The sequence below is a fragment of the Morchella importuna genome (genome assembly GCF_003444635.1).
Source record: "Morchella importuna strain M04M26 chromosome Unknown Morimp01GS007, whole genome shotgun sequence".
In the NCBI taxonomy this organism is placed as follows: Eukaryota; Fungi; Ascomycota; class Pezizomycetes; order Pezizales; family Morchellaceae; genus Morchella; species Morchella importuna.
In genome coordinates this window covers 581,227-605,299 of record NW_025763404.1, presented here as the reverse complement: position 1 = coordinate 605,299, position 24,073 = coordinate 581,227, and the positions used below count along the sequence as shown (strand labels likewise).

The following is a 24,073-nucleotide window of genomic DNA, read 5'->3' as shown; positions in this document are numbered from 1 at the left end:
ATAGTGTATCAATCAAAGACTAGGAGAACTTTAGTTGCCAAATGGTTTTATACTAGTGTATTCTGACATCTTGTAATGAAACACCACACTTAATTCTGTCGCGTCATGCAGTTATACTAGTGGGAACCGCCACAGTGTCATGTAATGTTGTTAACCAATTTACGGTACAACTTCTCTCGCCTGTTCAGATGTATTGTTCTCTCAACACAAGAAAGAGACCTATGATAGCGGTGTCCGCACCTCCAAAAATTTTGGACCTGGTATATATATTCATTCTGTGCTTGAACCACTACATGCACATTCCCAATTAATTGATGACTCAGCTAGAAACAGCCTTGGGACCCTGAAACGTGCCTATCTTACTACCTAATTGGCCAGTGCGTGGTGTCCGTACGCGATGGTTGACTTCGAAATATTGCGGTTTCAGCGTCGCAGGAACTTTCAAAAGTTTATACGGCCAAAGCAAGCAGAATGACGTCTTTTTAGATTGCACATGATGTCTTCCCATGTTCCCGCGTGTTTTGGCCATACTTCGGTTATGTACCAGGCAAAAGAGAATGGTAATAGGTCGTCTACACACGGCAACATAATACTGCCGTGGCTTCAATAACGGATATAATTCAGTATGTATTTGACCTGAGCTCTGCTTCTTGCTGTTAGTTTTTCATGGTACTAGCCCTGGTGCAGACACGTGCACCATTATCTGACTTTGAATATCCCTAGAGGTCCCACAAGCCCTTTCAGATGCACGACAGAGCCCAACAGTCTCATTGCAGAAAATTCCGGGGGCGGAAGTATCTGGAAGGGAGGATTAGCACCTAAGCAGGTAGGGGCTCTAAGTGCAGCCTCTGAGAAACGTGGCCCATTACCAGGAACAAACATCCTATCAGTCGATCGCGACTAGTCATCATCACAAATAGGGTATTCCGTCTACCTCTTGGGCTAACGGCGTTATCTTTAAGAGAGCAACCACGAACCATACAGAAGCTACAGAACGTATCACCTGCCCACGCGACAACTAGATACCAGCGGTGGGTTCTTCCCAAAGAGGTTTCGATATGAATCGTGGGCCAATGTGTAGCATGATGGGGTCCTACCAGATAAGGGAAGTTTCGAGGTGAACAGTACTTTACGCTAGTACTCCACGAGCAAACACATGTGAAACCAGAGAACCCTAGGAATGCATCGATCTTGTTTTCCGGGACGGCTAGTATCCCGTACTGCAGTGGAACGAGATCTGCTATCTCATGAAAAACGCATTGGGAAACCCCTGGGTCTAGAGTACCTACCTAAGATGCATTCAACCAGGGCGCGAGATTGACGAGTGAGCCTTGACCTTAGCCATGGGCTAGCTTAGAAATGACAATTGGGAAGGGATTAAAAGTGCCACATAACGTTGGTTGACGATGGCCCGAGGATTTTCCACCATTATCATACAAGGCGTTTTATTAACGGCTGGGTTCTCCTCGGCATGCCATATCATACTCAACCCCCAACAGATCGACCGCAGGATTTAGGTGACAAGTAGTCTCAGTTGAAACCTTGTATGATTATCTACACAGCAGATCTCCAATGTTGCATGTGCTAGATGGTTTATCCCTGCTGCAAAGATTCCATAGTCAGAGAAGCAACACATCACCAAACAAGAATTGCTTGTTTGTTACGGACGAGTGATATTGCATGACCGCAATAAGGATCTACGGACAAGGCTTCAGACCATAGCACTTTGTTGATTCGCGGGTCGATCCATTAATCTAGGCTCCATAAGGTCAGAAAGATACGCCATGAGGTAGGGGGTACTGTGCCTGTGGATGTTGAGGGGCGGGCGAGGGACTCGCCGAGATCCGGGATCGTGGGAAGCGTTATTGGCTTCTCTACTCGATCTGGGATTGTGGAGAGTGTTATTGGCTCCTCTACTCGATCTTAGAAGGGGGCAGGTTGTACTGTCAATCGAAAGGCCAATATGCCTCTTCCAAACCTCAGCTACAACCTCCAGCATGTGATTTTCTCCAATATCACCACAGCTCCGACAGTGTACTGTCATAACTCACTTTTGTGAATTCGAACGTAAATTCTGCTCGGGGAAGTGGGATGTTTAATTCCCACTGGAGTATTGTTTTCTCCACTATCGGAGGAATGCCCGACAAAGGGGTTCGGGTCATGTTCCCACATTTGAAATTCTTTTTTTGATATTGATCAATAACTATACCGGCTCTTGACTCAGTGCTATGACTGATGATTGACCGCTGTAAGCTATATATCATTACTAGCTCCTGCATTGCCAAAATCGCTTGCAGCTCCGAATCAAAATAGTTGTGATAGAAGCCGGAAGACTAGGGTGGATTTGGTATTCAATGTGAGACATTGATATAGGTATCCTGTAAGTCAAGTTCAAATTCACCACTAACCAGAAGGGGTTTCTTTAGGAAGGACAGTGAGATCATAAGGAAGCCTGACATGCTATCTGTTCCTTTCTAGCATTAAGGTCAACTAGCCCGAGCCGTGATTAGATGACTTCGTGCATTGCACCTTCGAGTCAGTCATCAATCGGATTTTTGCGACTTTTTTTATTATTTTTTCGTATTTAACCCGAGTGACAAAGAGTGACCCACCACTAGCTTATTACCACGCCCACATCAGAGCTTTCTCCGGCCGTGATCCCTAGCAAAGAATTCGGCACTTATGCAGTATTGTCCGGGATTCCTGTTTTGTGTCGTTGATATCCGAGTGGAGGAATCTTCAGTTGCTGAGTATTGAGTTGGGTGTTGAGTTGAGTGTTGAGTTGAGTGCTGTGCATGCGCGTGCAGGGGCTTTGGCGGGGTGTTTACTAGCTTGCTTTTCTCGCACGGACCAAGTGCTTAATTTTCACGATAACAGATTTCGCTATCAACCTCAACCTCAACACCAACCTCGACTTCAACCCCAACTTCAACCTCAACTCCCACCAACTCCACTCCAACTCCACTCCATTCCCTCTCTCTCCCCCCTCCTCAACTCCATCATGTCTTCCTCAATTCCTGGTACCCGCGATCTCCCCGTCTCCCGCTACGACCTCAGCACATACTGGGGCCGTGTCCTCCACTCCGCAGACCTCTGCGACCCACGGTAACCCACTCCGCTGCTCCTCTCTAACCATCGCACGCCCACTCACATATCCCCCCCAGCACCCTCTTCACCAGCTCCACGACACTAGAAGCCTCCAAAATGCTTCTCATGCAATACAAGACGGGTGCCCTCCCCCCACCATGACGTCTGACCTCTGGACCGCCAAGAAGCTCTGTGACTCCACCCTCCACCCCGACACAGGCACACCTGTCTTTCTCCCCTTCCGCATGAGTTGCTTCGTGTTCAGCAATCTCATTGTCACCGCTGGCATGCTGCAGCCAAACCTCACCACGCGCGGAACTTTGGCGTGGCAGGTCGCGAATCAGACGCTCAATGTGCTCATTAATACGTCGAACGCGAACAAGTCTTCGCCGCTGGGCCCTGCCCAGCTCGCAGGAAGCTTCGCGCTCGCGGTGTCGGCGAGTTGCGGTGTGGCCGTGGGTCTAGGAAGGGCCGTTGCGAAGCTGAAGGTGGGCTCGGGGACAAAGGCCCTTTTGACCAGGCTGGTGCCGTTTGCGGCGGTTGCGTCGGCCGGTGTGCTGAATGTTGCGCTAATGCGCGGCGGGGAGATCCAGAATGGGATCGATGTGTATCCGGCCAAGGCGCCGGCCAAGGCGAAGACGGGGACTGCGGAGCTGGTCGAGGAGGAGGCGCCGAAGGAGAGTTTAGGGAAGAGTCGGAAGGCGGCGGTGATCGCCGTGGCAGAGACGGCGGTCAGTAGGGTGTTGAATGCGACGCCGATTATGGTGGTGCCGCCGTTGGTGCTCATGAGGTTACAGAGGAGTGCGTGGTTGAAGAAAAGGCCGGCGTTGGTTACGCCGGTTAATATTGGTATATTTTTAACTCTCTTCTTTTCTCTATTTTACAGATACTAACATGGCAGCAGGTCTCATCTTCGCAACTTCGATTTTTGCGCTCCCGCTTGCGCTGGGCGCATTCCCGCAGCGCCAGGCGGCGAAAGCTACAAGCCTTGAGAAGGAGTTCTGGGACAAAGGTGGCGAGAGCGGTATGCTCGAGTTTAATAGGGGGATCTAGGCTCAGCTAGGCCCCTTGATACCCAGTTCTACGGTTTTCTTGTGTTTGCGGGTGGGAAAAAGAACAGCATGGTATCATAGCATAGCGTAGATATAGATTTATACCATTTTCCCCCTTCCCTTTCTCTCTTTCTCTCTTCAGGATATATATATAGCGTGTGAATAGATGAGAATGTTTTCTGCGGGGGCGTTTTTTTCTCTTCTGTTGTATGATACTGATACATACCTACATACATACATATACAAATATGGCTTTTTTTTCTTTTTCTTTTGGTGCTGAGCTATCATTGACACCCCGTGCAGATCATGTACAGGAATGGTATGGAGAATGAAAGAACAGTACAAGTGCCTTTTCGACTTCAGGATAAATAAATATACTATGCAGTGGAGTAGAGTAAGTACGTAAAATACATCATCAGGCACAAAAGGCCTCCCAATAGGATAACGGGGATATATCGAGGAAAGAATCAATAATAGAACACAGAACACCAATGTGACCAATCCATACTTTTACAAGAGGTAAATCAAACATAGGAATACAAAATGCAGAAATAGACAGAATTGCGGGGGAATAAAGCGAAAGAAAGGAAGAAGAAAGAAAAAACCACCCATCGCAAAGCCCCCATATAAGCAGGGAGTATCCCCCATTCGCTACAGAATATCACCCACATCGACCGAAACATACTTCCCAAACACCTGATCCCATTCCTCCCAATCAAAGTCCATCATATCCTGGCCGGCGCCCTCCGCTGGCGGAGTAAACTGGCTTGCCGGCGGCGGCGGTGGTGATGCCGCCTCCTCCGTCATCCCAAAGCCCAACTCCACATCCCTCGACTGCTGCTCCTGCAAAAAGTGCGCCGCAACAGCATCCGTGAAAAACGCCTTATCTTCAGCGTCAATGATTGTATCCATCTGCAGGAGCTCCTCAAAACTACCTCCACCAGGCACATCGTCCATTTTTGGCGGCGGGGGTGTCACCGGCCTCACATGGACGGGTATAAACGGTGGTGGTATCGGCGGGACCGGTGCCGGTTGTGTGACTGCCGTGGTATGGTCCATCGCAAACTGTGGGAAATTTGGATAGTATTCCTGCTGGCTGTTGCACCCGCCGAGCGGGCTGACGCATCCGCCGAGTTGGACCCCGCACCCGCCGAGTTTGGTATCAGGGTCCTTGGTAGTCCCAGATTGTTCTTGTGGCGCCGACGGTGGTATTTTGATTCCTGCTTTTTCGTAGGCCTTTTTGCGGAGGCGCCAGAGCATGCGCCAGGCTTCACGACCGCCCTCCATTAATGGCCGGTTACCACCCTCGCCGTCGCCTGTAGAGTAGTTCCCGTGCTCGCCAAAGACGGCGAAAACTTCGTCGACAAAGCCGCGGGACTTGGGGCCTCAGGAGCGAATGGGCGCTCGTGGAGGTCCAGAATGAGGATCATGGTTGCGTGAAGGGGTTGGTAGGTGCCTGGGCAGAACCATTGGTAGGGCTGAAAGAGCTGGGTTCGTGAGAGGTGGAGGAACTTGCGGAGGAAGGAGTGGCAAAAGTGGAGGGCACTGATCAATACTCGTTAGCTAGGGAGAAGGAATGGTATAGGGAAAACTGCAAGGGAACGCTATAACGAACCAGTTACGGGCATGCTTCCACATGTTGCTTTTTGCGCTCTTCAAGAACGGTTGATAGAGTACCCCAAATGCCCTGTCGCTCAACAAACTCAACATGATCCTCGCCCACGAGTTGAAAACGACAGCTCTTTCCACCTCATTTGGTACTTCAGGCTCCCCTTTAGAACCCACGGGAGGGGTGAATCCCATTTCGGGGATTCCCCGCGCTGGTATCCTTGATATCTTCTTCTCCAGACTCATTTTAAGTTCATATATCATCTTCCCCATCTCCATCAAATCACTTCTCTTACTCCCTCGTATTGCAAATAAGCGGGTAATGATCTTCCTAAGAAGAATTGTCGATTCATATCGGCCCACTGCTAATATCATGGCAGGCGAGGAGCGTATATCAATCTTTTCTTTATGAAATTCCTGGCATCGCGAGTTATGGGGGGTCATTGGTGTGACCGGGTCTGGGGCGCCTGGAGCAAGCCCGATGTACTCATCTCTGAGCTCAGATACCATTTTTGTATCGTAAAGGTCATCACCGCTCCCACCAAGGGGCGGAAGACCTGTTGCGATGGCGCCTTGAACATCGAGATACATAATGTGCCACCAGACTCTCCGACGGACCTCGCACTCGACCTCTGAAAGTTCAAATAGTGAACCATCACGATGGAGCCCCATTGACTGCGCAACTCGCATTGCCATGCCAACAAAGGAGCATGATGTGAGCGGCTCTTCTTCACGAATAAGGCAAGTCTACACTATGAAGAAGGAAATGAGAGAGTACACGGTTGGGGAGCGGGGAAAAGCGCATGCAGCAAGCGCACTCATGGTTGCAGCATAGAGACGGGACGAAAGCGTTTCTTTCGTCCATTCACCTCCCGTTAGTTTATTTATCGTTTTGCTCGACATTGAGATAGCCCCAGCATACAGCACGGCCATCAATAACGGGAGAAAGGTTGGGTTCTCCGTAAGCTTAGAGTCGGGGAATTGATGCTGGTTGTCTGGATACCATCCCCAAAAATGCTGATAATCCTCATCAAATGTTGGTGCATGTAACAGAGGCATAACTGGATGGACTCCATGCAGAAATGACTTGTATAGATGATTTGCAAACGACTTATTTGGGAGTGATTTGAGGATTGCTGGGACTACTTCACAGGTACGAGCCTCAATCTCGCGGGGCTCGAATTGGAGAAACGAGGCTTTACTGAACATTGCTAATACAGCCTGTGGACACCCAGCCCTGTACTCTGGCTGTGGCTGTGGCTGTGGGGGCGCTAGAGTGGGTTGCGGTTTTGGTGTGTTTTTAAAGTGCTCTTCACATTCTCGCCGATTCCCGATTCTGTCAAAGTGGGTATGGGTTTTAAGGATTTGATTTAGTTCGTTGATCTATTGGTAACCGTAAGCTTATGCTGTGTGGTTTGAGGGATGTGGAGAAGAATATCCTCACTTCACTACTGAGGAGGCCCCAAAAACTAGTACCAACGTAACGGGACCTTCCTCCACCTTGAATACTTAGATGGCCGATACCTAAATCATCAACATCATCGTTTTCACTCTGTCTCGCTGCTTCAATCTTTTCGTTGAGTATTTTAATAGGGGTATTTGAAGCAGCCCACCCCGGCCCATTATTCTCTGATTCTTGACTTCGGCCTCCGATGCTACTCCCTGGTGTTATAGATATATTTGGAGATAATGTATGTGTCGGAGAAGGGGATGCTGACGACGCAGAATGGTTCAGGTCAGTAGAATTATGTCTAATTGGTCCCGTGGCTTGTTGCAGTAGATATAGATAGGCTTGACTTTGTGCGAACCCGTTTTCATCCAAGGTATTCGTTTTTGTAGCATTATCATGGCCGGTTGTCTGGAGTCCTGGCCGAGGAGCAAGGCCATCTGGGGCAGCGCCATGAGCAGAGGCATCTTTATACCATCTATCCACAATTTCTGCAAGCCTATTCATTCTTGTCTCTAGGTCTGCTTCCTTGCTTACTCCCAAGGTCGATTTCGGGGGTGAAGCTGAAGAAGTAGTGATCCTAGTAGCTGTCGGATTCATGCCGTTTCCCCCTTCCTCCCCATCTTCACTCATCGTTAGAGTGCCCTCGTTTGTCCTTCGCCGTTTCGTCCCGCCTCCAGCCTTCTGATTCTTTTCATCCTTGCCACCTTTGTTTCCATTGATCGCGTGGTCATCGTAGACACAAGATTCTACTGTCTTTGTACAGTTACTACAGATGGGATGCAAGCGATCGCATTTGACTTTCCGACGTCGGCAAGCATGGCAGGAGTAAGATATTCTATTTCTGTGGATTTGGCGGGGCTGGGCGGCTTGTTTCTGCTGCTGCTGAGGGCGTAGTGGGCTCGAAACCGGAGAAGGCTGATTGAAGTTGAAGATGTTTGGTACAGAGCTTCCCGAAGGTAGACGGAAGTGATTCATGGTGTCCATTTTATCAAGCTAGTAGGACTCTGTCAAGGACGTCCCCCCTTTGCAGCTATTCCTTCGACTTCCTCTTGTTGGAGCTTTTTCTCGTATTCGTATCGCAGTTGTGTGGAGAGCTCTAGGAGAGACTACGCTTTGAGGCTATGAGCTGCGCCGATAACAGCGGCGCTCGCGGCTATTTCCTTGAGTAACGATTCACTGACAAAGCAGGATGGTTGTGTAAAATACGCTGACAATGCCTGAATGGATTCTGGGTTGTGTCCAAAAGATGAGAGAATCTGTTATGAATGCATGTACTAAATTGTATGTGGATAAAGGATTAGAAAAAAACTAGCCCCTTACGCCCCTTACGCCCCTCATCCTCCCCCACTTTCTCCACCGTACGCGTACGTATGTAATATATGCCATGGAGCATAGAAGAAGAAGAGTTCGTATCCAGTGCTCGGCCATATCGGCTGAAGATTCTCATGGCAAGGGTTTGTCGTTCCCCCACCTGCCAGGCGCTTTACGGTAAAGCACTTAGCCGGAGAGAGAGCAAGAGATGAACATTCAGTATCGTAACCATGTAGGTAACAATAAACGGTGCTCCTTTCGACAGTAGTCGTCCTGACCACGTTTCCCTAGTGACCTGCCGCTTAATCAAGAGAGTACCCGAAGTTCTGTTTCTCGCCCGCTCAATCACTCACTCACTTTGAGTTTGAGAAACTTCAATCGATCCCCTCAACTCCCGATAAACATACAATGTTAGGGCTTCAGCTAGCGAACTGAAAGAACGATAGGGTTTCCATTGTCCCGGGATAGAAAAGAAAGGGATCGCCGTGTGATCATCCCCCGCACCTCATCGGTTGCTGGCTGTGACGTCGACCAATTCCTTTTTTCAGGGAAACGCCAAAACGTGGAGTACGGGTTTGGGTCAATCAACTTTTGTCTATTGTCATAAAGCCCGCGGTATACATTTATCCATACTCTGAACATCTCCTCTATAGAGGCCATGAGGAGGTCATTCCATGTCACGAGCCGCGGGTGTTGGGGATTACAGGACAGTTATTGTGGGTCACTTCGATTACTGCTAGGTGAGAGCTATGTTTTAACGACATTGCCGAATTCAGTTTTCATATCTAGATTCTTTGACACGCCTGATCTATTTCCAAGGGTATTTCGTGGAGATGTACCTAGAGCGTATTCCACAATCAGTAACTATGAGGGCGGAATTGATAGACGTGTGGTAAATGATAACGAGAGAGTACGCGGCAAGAGGGGCTTTCACGATTACTTTACCTCACATCTGCCTGGGAGTTCGGTTTTTCCAGACTCTGTACCACCAAAGTATGTCAACCTCGTCTCTATTTCCAGCCCAGGGTTTGGTTTGGCGTTGGATGGCACCTACTAGCTGTTGTCGTCCAGCCTTCATATGCAAATTGAGAGCTCCAGGTCACTTCACAACTAACCCGCACCTAGCAAACAGATCTCTCCGGAAACACGTGCAACAACCGTGGTTCGCATTCCCCTTAGATCCGCAAAACATCATTTTGGTGTAACTCGCTCTCGAGGCAACCGTCCCTACAATGAAGATTGGTACCAGGCTGGTGTAGTTGATATCCCAACCTTTGCAGCACCATCCCCGATCAAACCCAAGGTCCCGCCACCACCAGGAGATCCCTCGGTCTTTTATTTTGGCGTCTTTGATGGGCATGGAGGTGAAGACTGTAGTAGATTTTTGAAGGAAAATTTACACACTTACATAGAAGAGGGCGCAAAGAACTTTGGATTAGGTAAACAGGAAGAACCAGATGAATGCGAAAAAATAAGGCATGATACACAAGAAGAGCTAGTGGCACAATGGAGAGATACGGTTGGAGGGTACTTTAGACGGTTTAAGCCAGACTTTGGGCCAATTGCGGACGTTGAAGGAGTTTTAATGTATGCTTTCCTCAGGGCAGATATGGATTTCATTACCAAAGTTGGGACGGGAGAGGAGGGAGAATCTGCATCGACTACTGTCGACAATGGAAATAAAACGAAAGCCAACCCATTCAAAGGTGGATCCACGGCTTCAATTGCACTAATTTCTACAGCGTAAATATTCCACAACTTCCGTAAACACTGGCATTGCTAATCTTCATTACCCCATCTTGCAGAACTGCGACACCATTCTGGAACCCATCTACCTCAGCAACCCTCATAACTGCTCATCTTGGTGACACACGTATTATCCTTTGCTCGACCGAAACGGGCTTAGCAGTTCCCGTGACCACTAACCATCATCCATCTTCGCCCGCCGAAACTCGGCGTCTTCGCCGTTATGCAACTGCTTTCGTCTCGGACTCCTTCGGCGAAGAACGTTTCGGTGTTCTTGCTAATACAAGGTCCTTCGGTGACGTTTCCCAAAAACGCCTCGGGGTTTCCGCGGAACCAGAGATAACACGACGCGAGATACACCCGGCCGAGTTCTCTTTTATGGCTCTTGTTTCGGACGGTGTGAGCGCCACACTGACGGATCAAGAGATTTGTGACATTGTAAAGGAATGCAAAACGCCCGACGAGGCCAGTAAGGAATTAGTAGAATTTGCAGAGGAAGTGACAACTGAGGGTGACAATGCCACTGCCGTTGTTGTCCGGTTAGGAGGCTGGGAAAAGAGGGGAGTAGGAGGAGAAGGCTACATGGGAACCAAGGATTTACGGGCGTGGAGGAGAGACGAGGCCCTAGTAGGGAGTAGGGGTAGGAGAATGTGAATTAGGGATTTTGGTTATTTTAGTCTAAGAGCCATTTTTCCTTTCTATTTGCTATTAGCGGCATTGCCCTAAAGCATGTTTTTCACATAAAAGGGATAGATATTCCATTAGAGTCAGCTAGCGATATCAATATCTAGTGTTAATTGTGTCTAGTTCCAGTCAATGTTGATAAAATGATTTCTTTTCTTTTTGTAAGGCTTTATACACTTACACGAAGCTATTGTTGATACTGCATACACCAATGAACTACCAATCAATCAATCAAGTCATTGTTGTAATTAATGAATTAAACAAAAACAAACAAAAAATCATTGTTGTTAGATATCAATGAATTAAACAAAAAAAAAATTTTGTTAGACAGAAAGCGAACCGAGTGATATCTAGTGACCCGCATATATAGATCATGACTGTAATGTAAATAGGTATCGAAGCATCCCAGCATCGCTATTCGCTCGGGCTATTTCTAAGAGGGTGTCTTATAATTTATATAATTATGGAGGAGCTCCCTATCATGATCAGAGAATTTTTTACCACGCGTAACAAACGGACTCATTATGTACTGGAATGATGTTGCTATTATTGATGAGTGAAAGTATTCGATCAAACACCAATAGATCTAGATATATGATGAGACTACCTTACCGTCGAAACGCATACAATTTTGAGCCTTATTCAGTCGGCTTATCCAGAACGTAGGCTCACAATAGCTTTATCAGTACAAAAATCCTTTTTTAAGCCTTATTTCATCCTTAAAACATGCTTAAATAATACTTATTTGAACCTTATTGGATTCATAAGGCTATTATGAGCCTACGATCTGGATAAGCCAACTGAATAAGGCTCAAAATTGTATGCGTTTCGACGGTAAGGTATACACCAATATATTTCCATGGTAACTATATATAGAGCCAGCTATAAATCGTATTGACCCTCATACCATCCAACCATACCATCACATGCAGAGAAACCTATCATAATATAATCCCATCCTCTCCAAATTCCATCCCTACCATACCTCCAGCATAATACGGCCGCCGTGGGGGAGAACTATAGTAGGTCTTGCTATATTCTAGTCAGTACGAATACACATATATCAATTTCATGATTGAACTAGTATACAACTTACTCATATGTCAATGGGTATTGTGTGTTGGACAAGCCCCCGGGGCTTGTAGATTTTGTTCTACAGGAGACTCGCCGTTTTCTCCAGTAGTTTCGCAATTAGGATAATTGCTGCAATGTACGATCTCCATGGACGTCTCCGGCTCGTAGGTACAACCGCATGTCCACTTTGAAATTGTTATAAAGCACATTTTATAGTTTGATGCTACTAGCTTACTGAGTGGTGGTAATGTCGGTGGCTTACTTGTACTGAGCTGATCAGCTGAATGATGATAATGGTGGATTACTGAACTGTGGGAATCAGTAGCCTACTTATACCTCCCAAACCTCTTATATCATATTAATTTATATTAGCATCTTCGTAAGCGTATTCGAACATTCTAGGACCCCAATCCCTACGAGATAGCAAATATACCCAATATACGAAAAGACAAATAAGTTTTGGTGGAGGAAGCAGTCCTGTAGGTCCGTACGAGACAGCTGACCATGTTGAAAGTTTTCTCGAAGCACATGTTACGAGACATATTTTCATTTTTAAAACTGGCCCAAAAATACCGTGCTAATCTACTGGCCTAGCTCCTGGCCACCCCGTCGGATAATCCCGCGCTGTTCATGGCCGCCGGCGTTTAGTGTAGCCGACGAGTTGTCAAGTCCTCGGCTTGAACTTTCCTCTCGAGCCCTACGAGCTTAGGTAGATCACCATGAGACGAATTGGCTCGAGCCCCCCGATCATCAAGCCCGAGCAGACGTTTTCAATTTTTGCGGTATGTACTAGTGCTTCAAGATACTGTGTTCTACTCCATGACTGACTAGTGACTTATGGCTCGGCTTGGGCCGGTTCGTCAACCACACTACCGGCGTTTCAAGCGTTTAATGTTGCTCGTATTTCCTCCGGATTCAAGTTGAAGTTCGATACGTACCTAGTCTATGACAGTAAGGATTTACGCCTCATTTATGCACAACAACTGCCGCGCGGGACACGCGCATATAGCTATACCTATGTACCCACCGCAAAGAATGGGGGTAGCTGTCACCTATTATCCTGCTCCTCCGAATATGCTGCCCACCATCATACTACTCGTGCGTCTTCGCCAAGGATTTTAACGTGACTGAGAGATCAAAGCATTTGACCGAGTCAGGTGAAAATTCTTAGCGAAGACGCGCGAGTAGAGGATCGTCGCCCCAAAATTCGATAGGGCAGCTTATTAGGGTGGCAATACTCGATGGCTCGGGCTCAGTGTGATAGTTTATGGGCAGAACCCCTCCTGTAATTAGGACTTATCTTTTCACAAAGGAATACATCATTTTAGCTTGAGAGCTTGAGCTTGAGATTTTTCCCACGAGTACGAGCCCAACCTTCTACGAGACAAGTTGGCTCGAGCTATGGCTAGGGATCAGCTATGTAAGGCCAATACGACCACCAGCTCGAACGTCCGTTTGCCGCTGTTATTGATATCCCTTATGATCTTGGTACTCTTTGGCTTGAGATCGATATCGGGTTCGTGTTGCTGATCTACGCCCCATTCTACGCCCCGCTTACATCTGCCTACTCGTTAATTCATGACGTTTCCAGACTGGACTGGGTCTGCATATATAACGTGACAACCAAAATTTGGTATGTGGTATATGCAGATCTAGCCTGAGTATACTCCTTGGGCAATCAGCCCAAGTCACAATCAGTGATCGAACCAGGTATGCTGCTGAACACTGACTTTCAAATGCGCAGGTACTACTCTACTGCTCTGCATTAGCTACTAGCCTGTCGTAGTCTCATGATCGTACGTACTCTTCAATCATTGCAACCAATCAACGCTGGACAATTTCTACTCATGACGCGCGGTACTCAGTTTTATGACTGATCATTTGACAGCAAAGAAGGCAGACAGGTGGTACTGGTGGAGTGCTAGTTTTCAGGCCGAAAGTTTGTTTTAGTATTTTGTGGTCGGTAGTATCCCCGAGGCCAGTAACACTCCCCGAGGATCTAAGACGAGGAGGGGGACATCAGTCATAGAATATCACTCGATTATGATGACATATGGCTACATGTATCCCCTAAGCTGCCAATCGCTAAGGGCCGGTTTGGAGGAACGCTAGTGTGGCAACCGCAATCCTCGCCGATTGTATTTTGGGTGAAGGAAACCACAACCTACCCAAATCATGATTTGACACTTTTAATTAATATTTTTATATTGATGCCTTGACTGTATACTACGAATCATGATTCCCGGGTCCTTGAAAGAGTGTATCCAAACAGCTACCACCCTCCCCAAATCACAATTGGTTTCCAAACTGGCCCTAACCCTTCCTGTTCCGGTACCAGTCGACTTTTGAGAAACTAATTCACCAATCGATAAGGAAAGCAAGACAGCTTATTTAATTAAGGATAGCCAATATATCATGGATTTTTCTGGTGATGAAAGATACAAATATTTGTGCATGTATATATCGAAAAAGAAAAAGAAAAAGAAAAAGAAAAAAAAACGAGAAAGAAAAATCAATAAAATTGAATTAAAAACCACGAGTGTTTGTTAAATACCTAATTGATTCAACAGTTCGAGTGATAAAAGAACATCGCTTTACCTGTATTTAACAAGATTCGAAACAGCATCCAGTTACTTATCAATATGTGCGCGAACCTAGATCTCCCTACACATAGACGTATACACGTAGCGCGTATCCATTTAATTTAGCCCCAACAACATTTACAGTCACATTAGTAGCTCTGGCGAAATCAATATCTTTCTCTCAACCTCTCTCCTCAATTCTTCTTCTCCAATCCTCCGTCAAAACCCATCCTTCAACAACTTGTACTCTTCCCCCAAACCTCGCTCTGATCCCCTCAAGGCTATTATCACCCCACCATTTCCCTTCCCCCTTCGACTTTCTCATCTCTACAGGACTTTCCTCCTCGTCATCACTATCTATCAACCCTGCAAACTGATCTTCTTCGCCGATCAGTACAATGACTACACTCCCGACCCATCCGCCTTCAAGAAGACCAGCGACAATGGCACCGTTGGAAGGGATTGTGATTGGCTCTTCGATGTATACAATCTCAGGAGCCAGTGCACGGAGGAGCGGTGTAATTGAGTTGGGGTCTGTGAACGGAAGAATGTGCTCGAGGGGGTAGGAAGCTGGGAGGACGGAGGTAGCGATGTTATATGTTGAGGTGTTGCTAGCTAGAACACTGGGTGCTCGACGGAGAACCGGTTGTGATGTCGAGTCTTTGCGTGCAAGGCGCGCAGATTGAGTTTCCGCAAAATGGGTTAATGGGTGTGTGCTTAGATGCGGGGAGTAAATGAGGATATTCAGCTCAGTCATCGACAAATCCAGGGGGTACGGAAGGTGGGAGAGAAGAGACTATGTTTATTAGTTTCGGATTCTACAACGTATTTAGTAGAGCGCCGCTCTACTTGACGCGTGGAGACATACCGCTGGTAACCCGGTTTCCTCAAAATCAGAGTCTGAATCATGGCCTTCGAGTGCTTTCCGCTCAGACACCACAACCGCAACAGTCTTCTTTTTTGCAGGAGGGGGTACGTATTGTGGCCTCTCCATTGAAGCTTCTTTCTTCAGCTCTATAACGGCTTCTGGCTTCTTCTTTGCGGGTAAGACGTCAAAAGCCAATTCTTTGGCCTTCTCGACAACATCTACAACTGCGTGCTCGACTTTCTTCTCGGCAGTTATGGCACTGGCGACCACTGCACCGACGGCGCTGGTATGTTTGCCTTTCAACCTCAAGCGCTCTTCATCGCGTCTCCGGTCCTCCTCGAGATCGTCCGTGTCTTCCTCCGTTATATGATCATATTCGCGGAATCTTCGGCGCGATGATTTATGTCGACGGCGCCTTCTCAGCTTTTTGCGGTCTTCGTCGGAGCTAGAAGAGTAGTTCGACTCAGTGTCGGGCCAGAGATAGAGCCCAACGGACGCGATTGCCGCCGTGAGGCCGAGAGCTATAGGGATCAGTATCTCACTGCTAGGATGTCGTCGACGACCTGCAGGCATCGGTCGTTTATGTTTTATAATTTATACCGAGGGGATGCTTGCGAAACCACAGAGAGGCCTGAGAATTTGTTTTCGTGTGGTTGATATGTATGTACAGGAGGAGGAGGCTGACAGGACTGGAAATCTCTGGCAGACGGAGCATCTGCTGCACCTGCACAACAATTGGTCCATTCAGCAGGGTTGGTGTGCTGTATATGCCACGGCCACCGGACAGGGATTTTGCGTGTTTTGATTCCTTATTCGGAAGTCACCAAACACCTAGAGTATATAGCTATTTATTGCAGTGCCGACTTCCTAGATCCTCGGTACACCAAAGATTTCGACCTAGGTAGAGTACTGATATTGAGCTTTGATTTGGTTTTCGTTTGTAGAGTGGTAATGATCATTAGGTATGCCTAACTTCTGTATCAGTAACAGATTTCTGGCCAGGACCAGGACGTAACAAAATCTGCCATGGCTCAAACGAGAACAATAATCGCATAAACTAGACTCAAAGTGGGCTCATTTGCGCTGATTTCACTAGATACCCAATGCCGCTTCAAAAGGGGGAGCTGTTATGTACCAAGCCACGACACTCCAAACCATTCACCACTGAAGAGTGGAAAACGCTGTGGAATTTGGTCATCGTGCTGTGTATCTTACTGATCACGGATCTCGACATTCATACTGCGGTACCATTTTATAAACTGTCTAATCGCATCTATAGCGCTCTTATATATTTATTTATATCTGCACTGTACTGGTTGACAGGCTTTACACTGTCCACCTCATCCTTTCCTTTCCCGTTCACTAAGATCTACACAGATTAGTTGTTTGAATTACTCTCCCAGGTTTGGTTATGATCAGAATCATAATCGGATCAAGGGTTTCATCATGAACAAAACCTAAAAGCTTATGTATTCCTTGCTGATAAGTGCACGTGGTATGTACAGCGACTGGAATGATCTATGGAAAAACAGGGGGGGTAAAATTGTATGGCGAAATATCTGTGCACCATATCATTCCTGTCGCTGTACATGCCATGCCGTAGTGGCTACTAGCTACGTATATAATATTTACCTGGATAACAAAGCAGGGACATGGCACAAACTGGAATCAACCCAACCAAAAGCCCCCAGAATCTAGAGTACGATGTGGAAATTGCTATGTATGTACCTGCATACACTACCAGATGGCATGATGTTATAATGTGAGTTTACTTTTTTTTGTGCCGCCGTAAGCCCATTTTTTTTTTTTTTGATTTTGACTCCATGTCTTCTGAGTCGCCAGATCAAGTATCGACAATTATTGACCATGGTACGATGTCGATCGCCATTCATCAAAAGCGGCAGCCTACTAATTGGCGCTACAAATCAATTGCATCACTTTGAGTGCTGGTGAATTCACAGTGCACCTGGATCAGGGTAGAAAAAGAACTCGGGCATAAACAACGCAAAAGTACTGCCGATATAACGAACTCGAAGGTATCACGCGGGGCCTCTATATACGCCCGAAAATACTTGATATAGGCAAATACCTAATTATTACAGGACTCATTGCATCATCCTATGGTTAAATGATCATGAAGTTGTATCACCATATCCTACGCATTGAACTTACCTTTATCTCTCGCCAAAAATCATATATGGATTGGAAATTAATTATAAGGTGCTGTGAGAACTAGATCGAACCTGTGCAATAGGGCTGAGCTAAGTCTTAAGCCGCTATGAAATTTCTACATTCCAATCCACCATCTGGATACTGAGTGTAACAGCAACTAGATGTAGATACAACTGTTTCGGAGGTCAAGCTTGACAGGCATCGGTAAAATGCCGTAGGTATTCCAGTGTGTCAATCTCGAGCTTGGTGATCTTCATACGGACCGGGGAAGACAACCCCCACCTGCCTTTAATTGAACCTCGTGGTAGTTCTTTGGCCTGTGTAAAGGCACATACAGTTGATGGTTACAATAATCGGGACTTAAGCCGGGAGAGTACCTATGTACAATTATACACAAAGTATCAATCCGAAGTTGCGAATTTTGCGTAAAAACCGCCACAGGATTCTACATGTTTCTCATTTCAATACAATCTTAAGGTTAATACGCTCTCTATGTATGTACAACTGTTTTCACTTTGGAAGGATTGTCCACAAGAGTCATCATGCAAGCTCACGGCTGAGACAGGAATGTGTGTATGTCGTGCTTTATGTGATTCTCTATCAAGCTAGACTTACTGCCCATGTCTGTACAAAAATAGGCGCTCAGGTGGTTCATGTTACACATGATTCCAGCCTTAAACCTCCTAAAGGTAGCGCCAAGTGGTGAACAGGGCGTTCGGGGGTAGGTATAATAGCCTCTGTTTGTTTGAACTTGCCTACAAGGAGTATTAGTTGACTGAGAGATTTCCAGCCTTGTAGCGCAAACAGATGACAAGCCTTTTCGCGATACCACTAGCTGCACGCCGCAACTTTGGTATGCTTGATCCCTAGCGAGTCTTAATAATTAATTCCATCATGCTTAAACCGGGCCGGGTCAGTTGGTGTAAATGATTAACTGGGACTTTGTAGGACCCTTTCCCGTGCCTCTTACCGGGCAGTGCACCGTTTTTTGGGTATTTATGTATACGGTTATACCCTTAATTCTTTGTGTGGACCTCTATCCCAGTATAATACTGCCCAACCTTTTTCACAAGAGGTGACTATCTAGTTAGCAACAACCATGGGCGAACAAAAGTCGAATTCGTGGCCGAAACATATCTGGGGACTTTTCTTACTCTCGTTGGTGTTCAGCTGCGCGGTTTTGACCAGCCTTGGATGGTATGGACTAAACGGCGGTGGATTCTCTACAGGATTTCCTGCGTGGTTGCCTGGTGTCGCAGTAAGTTTTAGCGTGACATGAGATCTGCAACTTCAAAGCTAATTATTGACTATGTAGGCAGCATTGACACTCGTCTGTACCATCATCAATATAACATCAACCAACCCAAACGCGTGCGAGATTTTTGTGCATGATACTATTCAGATTTTATTGTGGAGTGCTACCACCATCAAAATCTCATTATTCATTACCAATCAAGATGCCTTTGGGAGTTGCGAAAAGACGTCTGTCCGAAGCACCTGCATTAGCGCGCAGCTCGCTCTCTGGTTCGGCGTGGTTCTTTTGTACGTAAAATTCACCGAAAGATAAAGATTTAGGGACCTCTAGCTAATATATATATTACAGACATATCTCATTTGCGAAACTCATCACGGCATTCTACGTTCACAGAAACACGCAGAACCCAAAGAGTCAAACAACTGATTGCGAGAAACAGCTTGGTCCAGTACAATGAACTAAGACCCCCGAGTCACAGTAATAGGGCTTTCTATAGAGTGGGACACAAATCTGGGAATTATTTTATCGGCTGTGACGGATTTCAATTCTTTTTACATATTTATCTTACCTTCTTTAATAATTCTTTATATTTGGAGTATGCACTGGAAAGGATATCGGGATATCATACACACTTTATTCACTTCTTTATTCACTATTCTTCTTTTCACGTCTTCGGTTTTTCTTTGGGTTATCTCGGGTGGAATCCGCGGCTTCAGATTAGGCAGCACTAGAGCTCTTATGTGTATATACTTTGAACCACTCGGGGCGTTCGAAATGTGGAGTAAGAGTACGTCGACATCCACATCAGATCCGTGCTTGCTTGTCACGGGCTTGGATAGCGTAGCACGTGTTTTTGAGATTCATTGGCAGAATATGGCTAGTGGTGACCTATCCCTTAAGCTGTTGATTCTGACCCCCCTATAATAGAGGAAGTAAATTTGTATGAGAGATCTATTGTTTGATAAGAGAGATAACGGGATCTGTTAGTAAAGTCACACCAAACTTGCTTTTTTTTTGGGGGGGGGGCGTGGGGGGTCAGCACTTTCGCAACAGCTTAAGGGATAGTCCGACTGGCGGCCAGGTAAGAACCTTGTCACAAATTTAGATGTCCCTACGTATGCTTCAGCCCATAGTTTGCAATTGCAGGAAGCTTGACAGGCTACGTGCATCCAGTTGACCAATCTATACATAAACGCGGGTCAGGAGAAAGCTTGACTTATGGGCTCAAACCTAACAAGCCCAAACCAGCCAACAAATCTACCCGAAAGCTTCCCCTACTGATACAGAATATTCTAAAGGTTGTATATTATATTTCTCAGAAGTCTCTTTAGCCAGTAGGAGGCTCTATGCCAGGTTGGTTGAAACATCCTGTTTTAAGATACTAGAAAAATATTAAATGAATACTCTTAAACCTTTTATATTAACAGCACCATAAGAATCTTTACCCTTAATATAGTCTACCTACATATTCCTACTTATTTTCCATATCTATTAGTTGTATAGAAATTAATGTTTGTTAGATTTCCGGTTGTTGCGTTGCGTTCTGGCCTTATAAGTCAAGTCTCTCAGACCTGCGTTCACATGTCATGATGCTTGATTCTATTAGCCAAACAACTCCACGTATTTGTTGATGGAGGCTGGTTTACTAAAAAAGTATTTATTTACGATTACTTATATAGTACTTGGTACTAACTCAAAAAGATAACTCGGCGTGTTATCGAGTGATAATTGATGACCAACTATAACGACCGACCCAACCAAACGCGTACATGTAGCCCCCTGGCTATGATGCTCGCACTTAGGCCTTCTTAATATCGTTAGGTACTTAACCCCGCATAGTAAGAAAACAATAAAGGCTTGGTATTTATAGCTTTGTATGATAAGAAATTCCTAATCCTTTCTTTTCCGGTGACCGATAATACTAGGTCTATGTACTCATAATTAAGAACATAGTCTTGATCTTAAAGCTTAAGTCTAGTTATCCTTTTTAATATGGAGCCAGTAGATTAGGTTAATATTGGCCTTCACTGAATACTAAATGTTGATTACAGCTCCGCGCAGCCTGCAATAGCTAGCATTATTATTAATAATAATATGTAGTTAATCCGTCGGCTACTATACCATCAGCTAGCGCGCCTATAGCGCTAATTATCGATACGTTGGAATTTGAGATTACTTGTGGATTCATAATGACGAATCTAGAGTAGTACAGATCATGTGTGCGACGCGAGGGTTAAGTAGTATGCGCGTAGCAACACCCGCGCGCGGCAACGCGTTTGCTTCAGAGTGTGTTATTGCATTTTATAATTTACTACACGTCATCCTTCTTGAAATGTGCATGTATGTACTTCCTTGTATCATTAAGACAATATTAATATTACAAATCTTAAGTACAGCTGTAGGAACCTAGGACGGCGCACATGACCCTATAGGTATATCATTAAGCCCAGGGAGTCTCCTTACGCCCGTGATGTACGGAGCTCGTCCCAAGATCCAGTCGGCAGCCGAAAAGTCTACTGGCGATATTCATCTATCTACTTATACAAGTAAAGATTTTCAACGCTGAAATATCTAGGGTATCAGATAAACCTTTAGGATAAAACTAATGTTGTAGTTTTATTTGTCCAGCGGCCACTATAGAGTTTGTTTCACTTCGTAGGATTTATTTTATCTAGAAATATATATATCCAAAGATTTTTGCCCCACACATTGGATTAATAGTCAATAACTCACCGCTATATACGTTGAGGGGACTTAGTCTTAGTCTTAGATAGTGTACAATAAAAATTCGACGAAAAGTGTCGAGTAAGGACTATCCGAGGCTCAGTTGGAAAGCTGGTAACGTACCTCGCGTGGTAATTAGTATGGGTAAAATGTAACGAAAAGTAACAAATGCGCACGCACACCTTATAATTCCTTTAATGATTCTTTTCTACACTATAAATTGGTTCAGTCCCGCCGGTTTTCTTTCTTTCTTTCTTTCTTTCTTTTGCGGGCATTACAAAGCGCATTTCCTACGATGAGATACACAGCGAAAAGTTAAAGTGTAAAATTGATTCATTAACTAATTCATTTCCATATAGGCTGTAGAGATTTGAAAGCCATTTGAAGGTCATATGGGTAATATTGGTACTTGATGTGACTCGAGATACTTATATGGCCTGATATTAAGTGTTTGGACATTCCTTGGGATTTAAAACTCAAAGTAGCCGTTTGGCTTAAGCTTGATTACAGGTCGGCTAGCGCGGCTTATTGGCTATTGGTTATTGTTGTGTAGAAGTTTGATGGCTGTTATTATGCATTTTAGCATTAGCTAATCAGGTATTGCAGCGATTATTCTACAATAGAGAATCTCACAGCCTAGTTGAGACACATACAATCTGTTTTCCCTTTCTAATTAAGTGTCATTTTAACTAGGTTCTCATACCATTAATTAACATTACCTATCTGTTCGACATTGAGTTGGTGTACCACACAACTGAAACCGCGCGAAGTTTTCGTATGAGATACAAATGCTCTAAACTACTTCAATTGAGTCACTTGTCCAGTTAACCCGCTGGTAAACGCACCATGCCTCGTTTTGTAAATACAAAGGAAACTATAAACGAGCGAGTGATATTCTGTGATCACGTATACGTACTAACACTGTCTTTTCTACATACTCAATTTGAATCCTTCATTGAAATTGATCAACATTTATATTACGCTCTATAATTATAAAATCACATCGAGCTGCAAGAATATGACTACAGATACCATACTATGTACGCAAGGGGAGCTAGGGGTTCCAGCTAGTATTATTGAGATATTTCATCACATCATAAAACATCATATTATAGGTACCTAGATCTGGGTTGAACACAGCGAATGAACCGGTTAACGTCTGAAATGCATACCTTTCCACGTTTATGATGTAGGTTGAGGGATGTATTAGATCTCCAGGATGATGTCAATTAATTCCTTTTTGTGGGTCTTATACAGAAAATGACCAATAAGCGACGATTATTCCGATCATATCAATAGTTCGGGAGCTAGAATCTGTAGATCTCGAACTTTAGGTCTAGAGCCATCCTTGTTTTTAGAGCGACGTATTCTTTTATGAGAAACTAGTGTGATTCACACTGCCTTTCGCGTCGGACGTGATGTTCTTCACTCGTAGTTTCAAATAAATCGCGCTGGATATAGTAACCTACTTCCGTGGCGTATCCCGAAGCAGTGGCCATTGGGTCAATATATTGATTGAGAAATTTTGTGTAATAAGCTAAATTCAAGGGGAGGGGGGGTAAAAATCTCGGTATGACCCGGAGATCATATGCAGTGGAAGTAGGTATCCTCATGACCGCTGTAAAATCTCCGACAGATCAACACAGTTTTCTGTTAAAAGGTTAAGTGGTAAGGATTTCAGAGACCTCTTTTTACATCGTCAATTGAGAGGGCACTCTAAGTTTGAAAGTAAACGCTTGAACAAGTAACAAACGCTATGAGCCTTTTCTAGATGTAATAACGGGGGTGTCATAACCAGGTACCCAGAGTAATCGAAACATTATCGTTGGAATCTAGATGACATGTACGAGCCTTCTAAATTGTACATGTTCAACTGGCAATGCAAGGGGTTTCTTCTGGCCACGCATTCCATGTTTCCACGCCTTTGGAATGAAGCTCTCCGTTCATTCTTTAGTTTTGCGCTGTCTCAATCAATGGGGGGTCGGTATACTATTATCAACAGAGGACCATTGTGCCATTTCATCCAGGAGATCTAGAGTTCGGACCTAAAATATAGAAACGGCTTTCGGGGAATTGCCTATTGGTGGGCCTGATAGGGCATCTCAATGTGATTAGAGTGTCACGTGGCTGTTTCCTCTTTCGATATTATAAGCAGATCTTAAGCATGGGATCTAGGGATATCAAACAAGTTCATATCGTCTACACATATAGTTGTTTGCGTTGACTAGTTGATCATGGGTTTACCATAAATTGAGAGAAATCTCTAACCCAACAGAACTTAGAGGAGTTTCGTTGCATCATATTTAGTCTAATCTGAAGCTAGGAGATCAATCTGAATACCAGGAACACAAGCTCCGACCCCGAGATATGTGATTAGGCCGGCCGATCTATAAAGCGTGAGACTTTTGACACGAAACCCTTTTCTTTTTCCTACTGTAAAGTCCAAGCCTCACCTATATA

General features: G+C 45.3%; 6 protein-coding genes across 6 annotated transcripts; 3 read left to right on the top strand and 3 right to left on the bottom strand.

Annotated features, from left to right (window-relative positions):
• Positions 1-664: 664 nt before the first annotated feature.
• Positions 665-1,999, bottom strand: LAJ45_03349 (uncharacterized protein; the record flags this gene model as incomplete). Its single annotated transcript, XM_046112936.1, has 9 exons — positions 665-798; positions 870-883; positions 978-1,018; positions 1,098-1,237; positions 1,290-1,330; positions 1,561-1,599; positions 1,669-1,697; positions 1,801-1,883; positions 1,945-1,999. 9 exons carry the CDS (start codon positions 1,997-1,999, stop codon positions 665-667), a joined length of 576 nt encoding a protein of 191 aa, XP_045973813.1.
• A 1,002-nt stretch (positions 2,000-3,001) lies between these two features.
• LAJ45_03348 (uncharacterized protein) lies at positions 3,002-4,140 on the top strand (the record flags this gene model as incomplete). Its single annotated transcript, XM_046112935.1, has 4 exons — positions 3,002-3,105; positions 3,165-3,229; positions 3,307-3,936; positions 3,992-4,140. The coding sequence occupies 4 exons, from the start codon at positions 3,002-3,004 to the stop codon at positions 4,138-4,140; spliced, it is 948 nt and encodes a 315-aa protein (XP_045973812.1).
• Positions 4,141-4,790: 650 nt separating this feature from the next.
• On the bottom strand, positions 4,791-8,172 carry LAJ45_03347 (uncharacterized protein; the record flags this gene model as incomplete). Its single annotated transcript, XM_046112934.1, has 5 exons — positions 4,791-5,375; positions 5,441-5,684; positions 5,755-6,475; positions 6,566-7,130; positions 7,192-8,172. The coding sequence occupies 5 exons, from the start codon at positions 8,170-8,172 to the stop codon at positions 4,791-4,793; spliced, it is 3,096 nt and encodes a 1,031-aa protein (XP_045973811.1).
• Positions 8,173-9,166: 994 nt separating this feature from the next.
• LAJ45_03346 (uncharacterized protein) lies at positions 9,167-10,908 on the top strand (the record flags this gene model as incomplete). Its single annotated transcript, XM_046112933.1, has 4 exons — positions 9,167-9,224; positions 9,285-9,501; positions 9,634-10,251; positions 10,314-10,908. The coding sequence occupies 4 exons, from the start codon at positions 9,167-9,169 to the stop codon at positions 10,906-10,908; spliced, it is 1,488 nt and encodes a 495-aa protein (XP_045973810.1).
• A 3,867-nt stretch (positions 10,909-14,775) lies between these two features.
• Positions 14,776-16,035, bottom strand: LAJ45_03345 (uncharacterized protein; the record flags this gene model as incomplete). The annotated part of the gene is made up of 2 exons (XM_046112932.1): positions 14,776-15,390; positions 15,463-16,035. 2 exons carry the CDS (start codon positions 16,033-16,035, stop codon positions 14,776-14,778), a joined length of 1,188 nt encoding a protein of 395 aa, XP_045973809.1.
• A 2,698-nt stretch (positions 16,036-18,733) lies between these two features.
• LAJ45_03344 (uncharacterized protein) lies at positions 18,734-19,346 on the top strand (the record flags this gene model as incomplete). Its single annotated transcript, XM_046112931.1, has 3 exons — positions 18,734-18,892; positions 18,950-19,176; positions 19,238-19,346. 3 exons carry the CDS (start codon positions 18,734-18,736, stop codon positions 19,344-19,346), a joined length of 495 nt encoding a protein of 164 aa, XP_045973808.1.
• Positions 19,347-24,073: the final 4,727 nt, after the last annotated feature.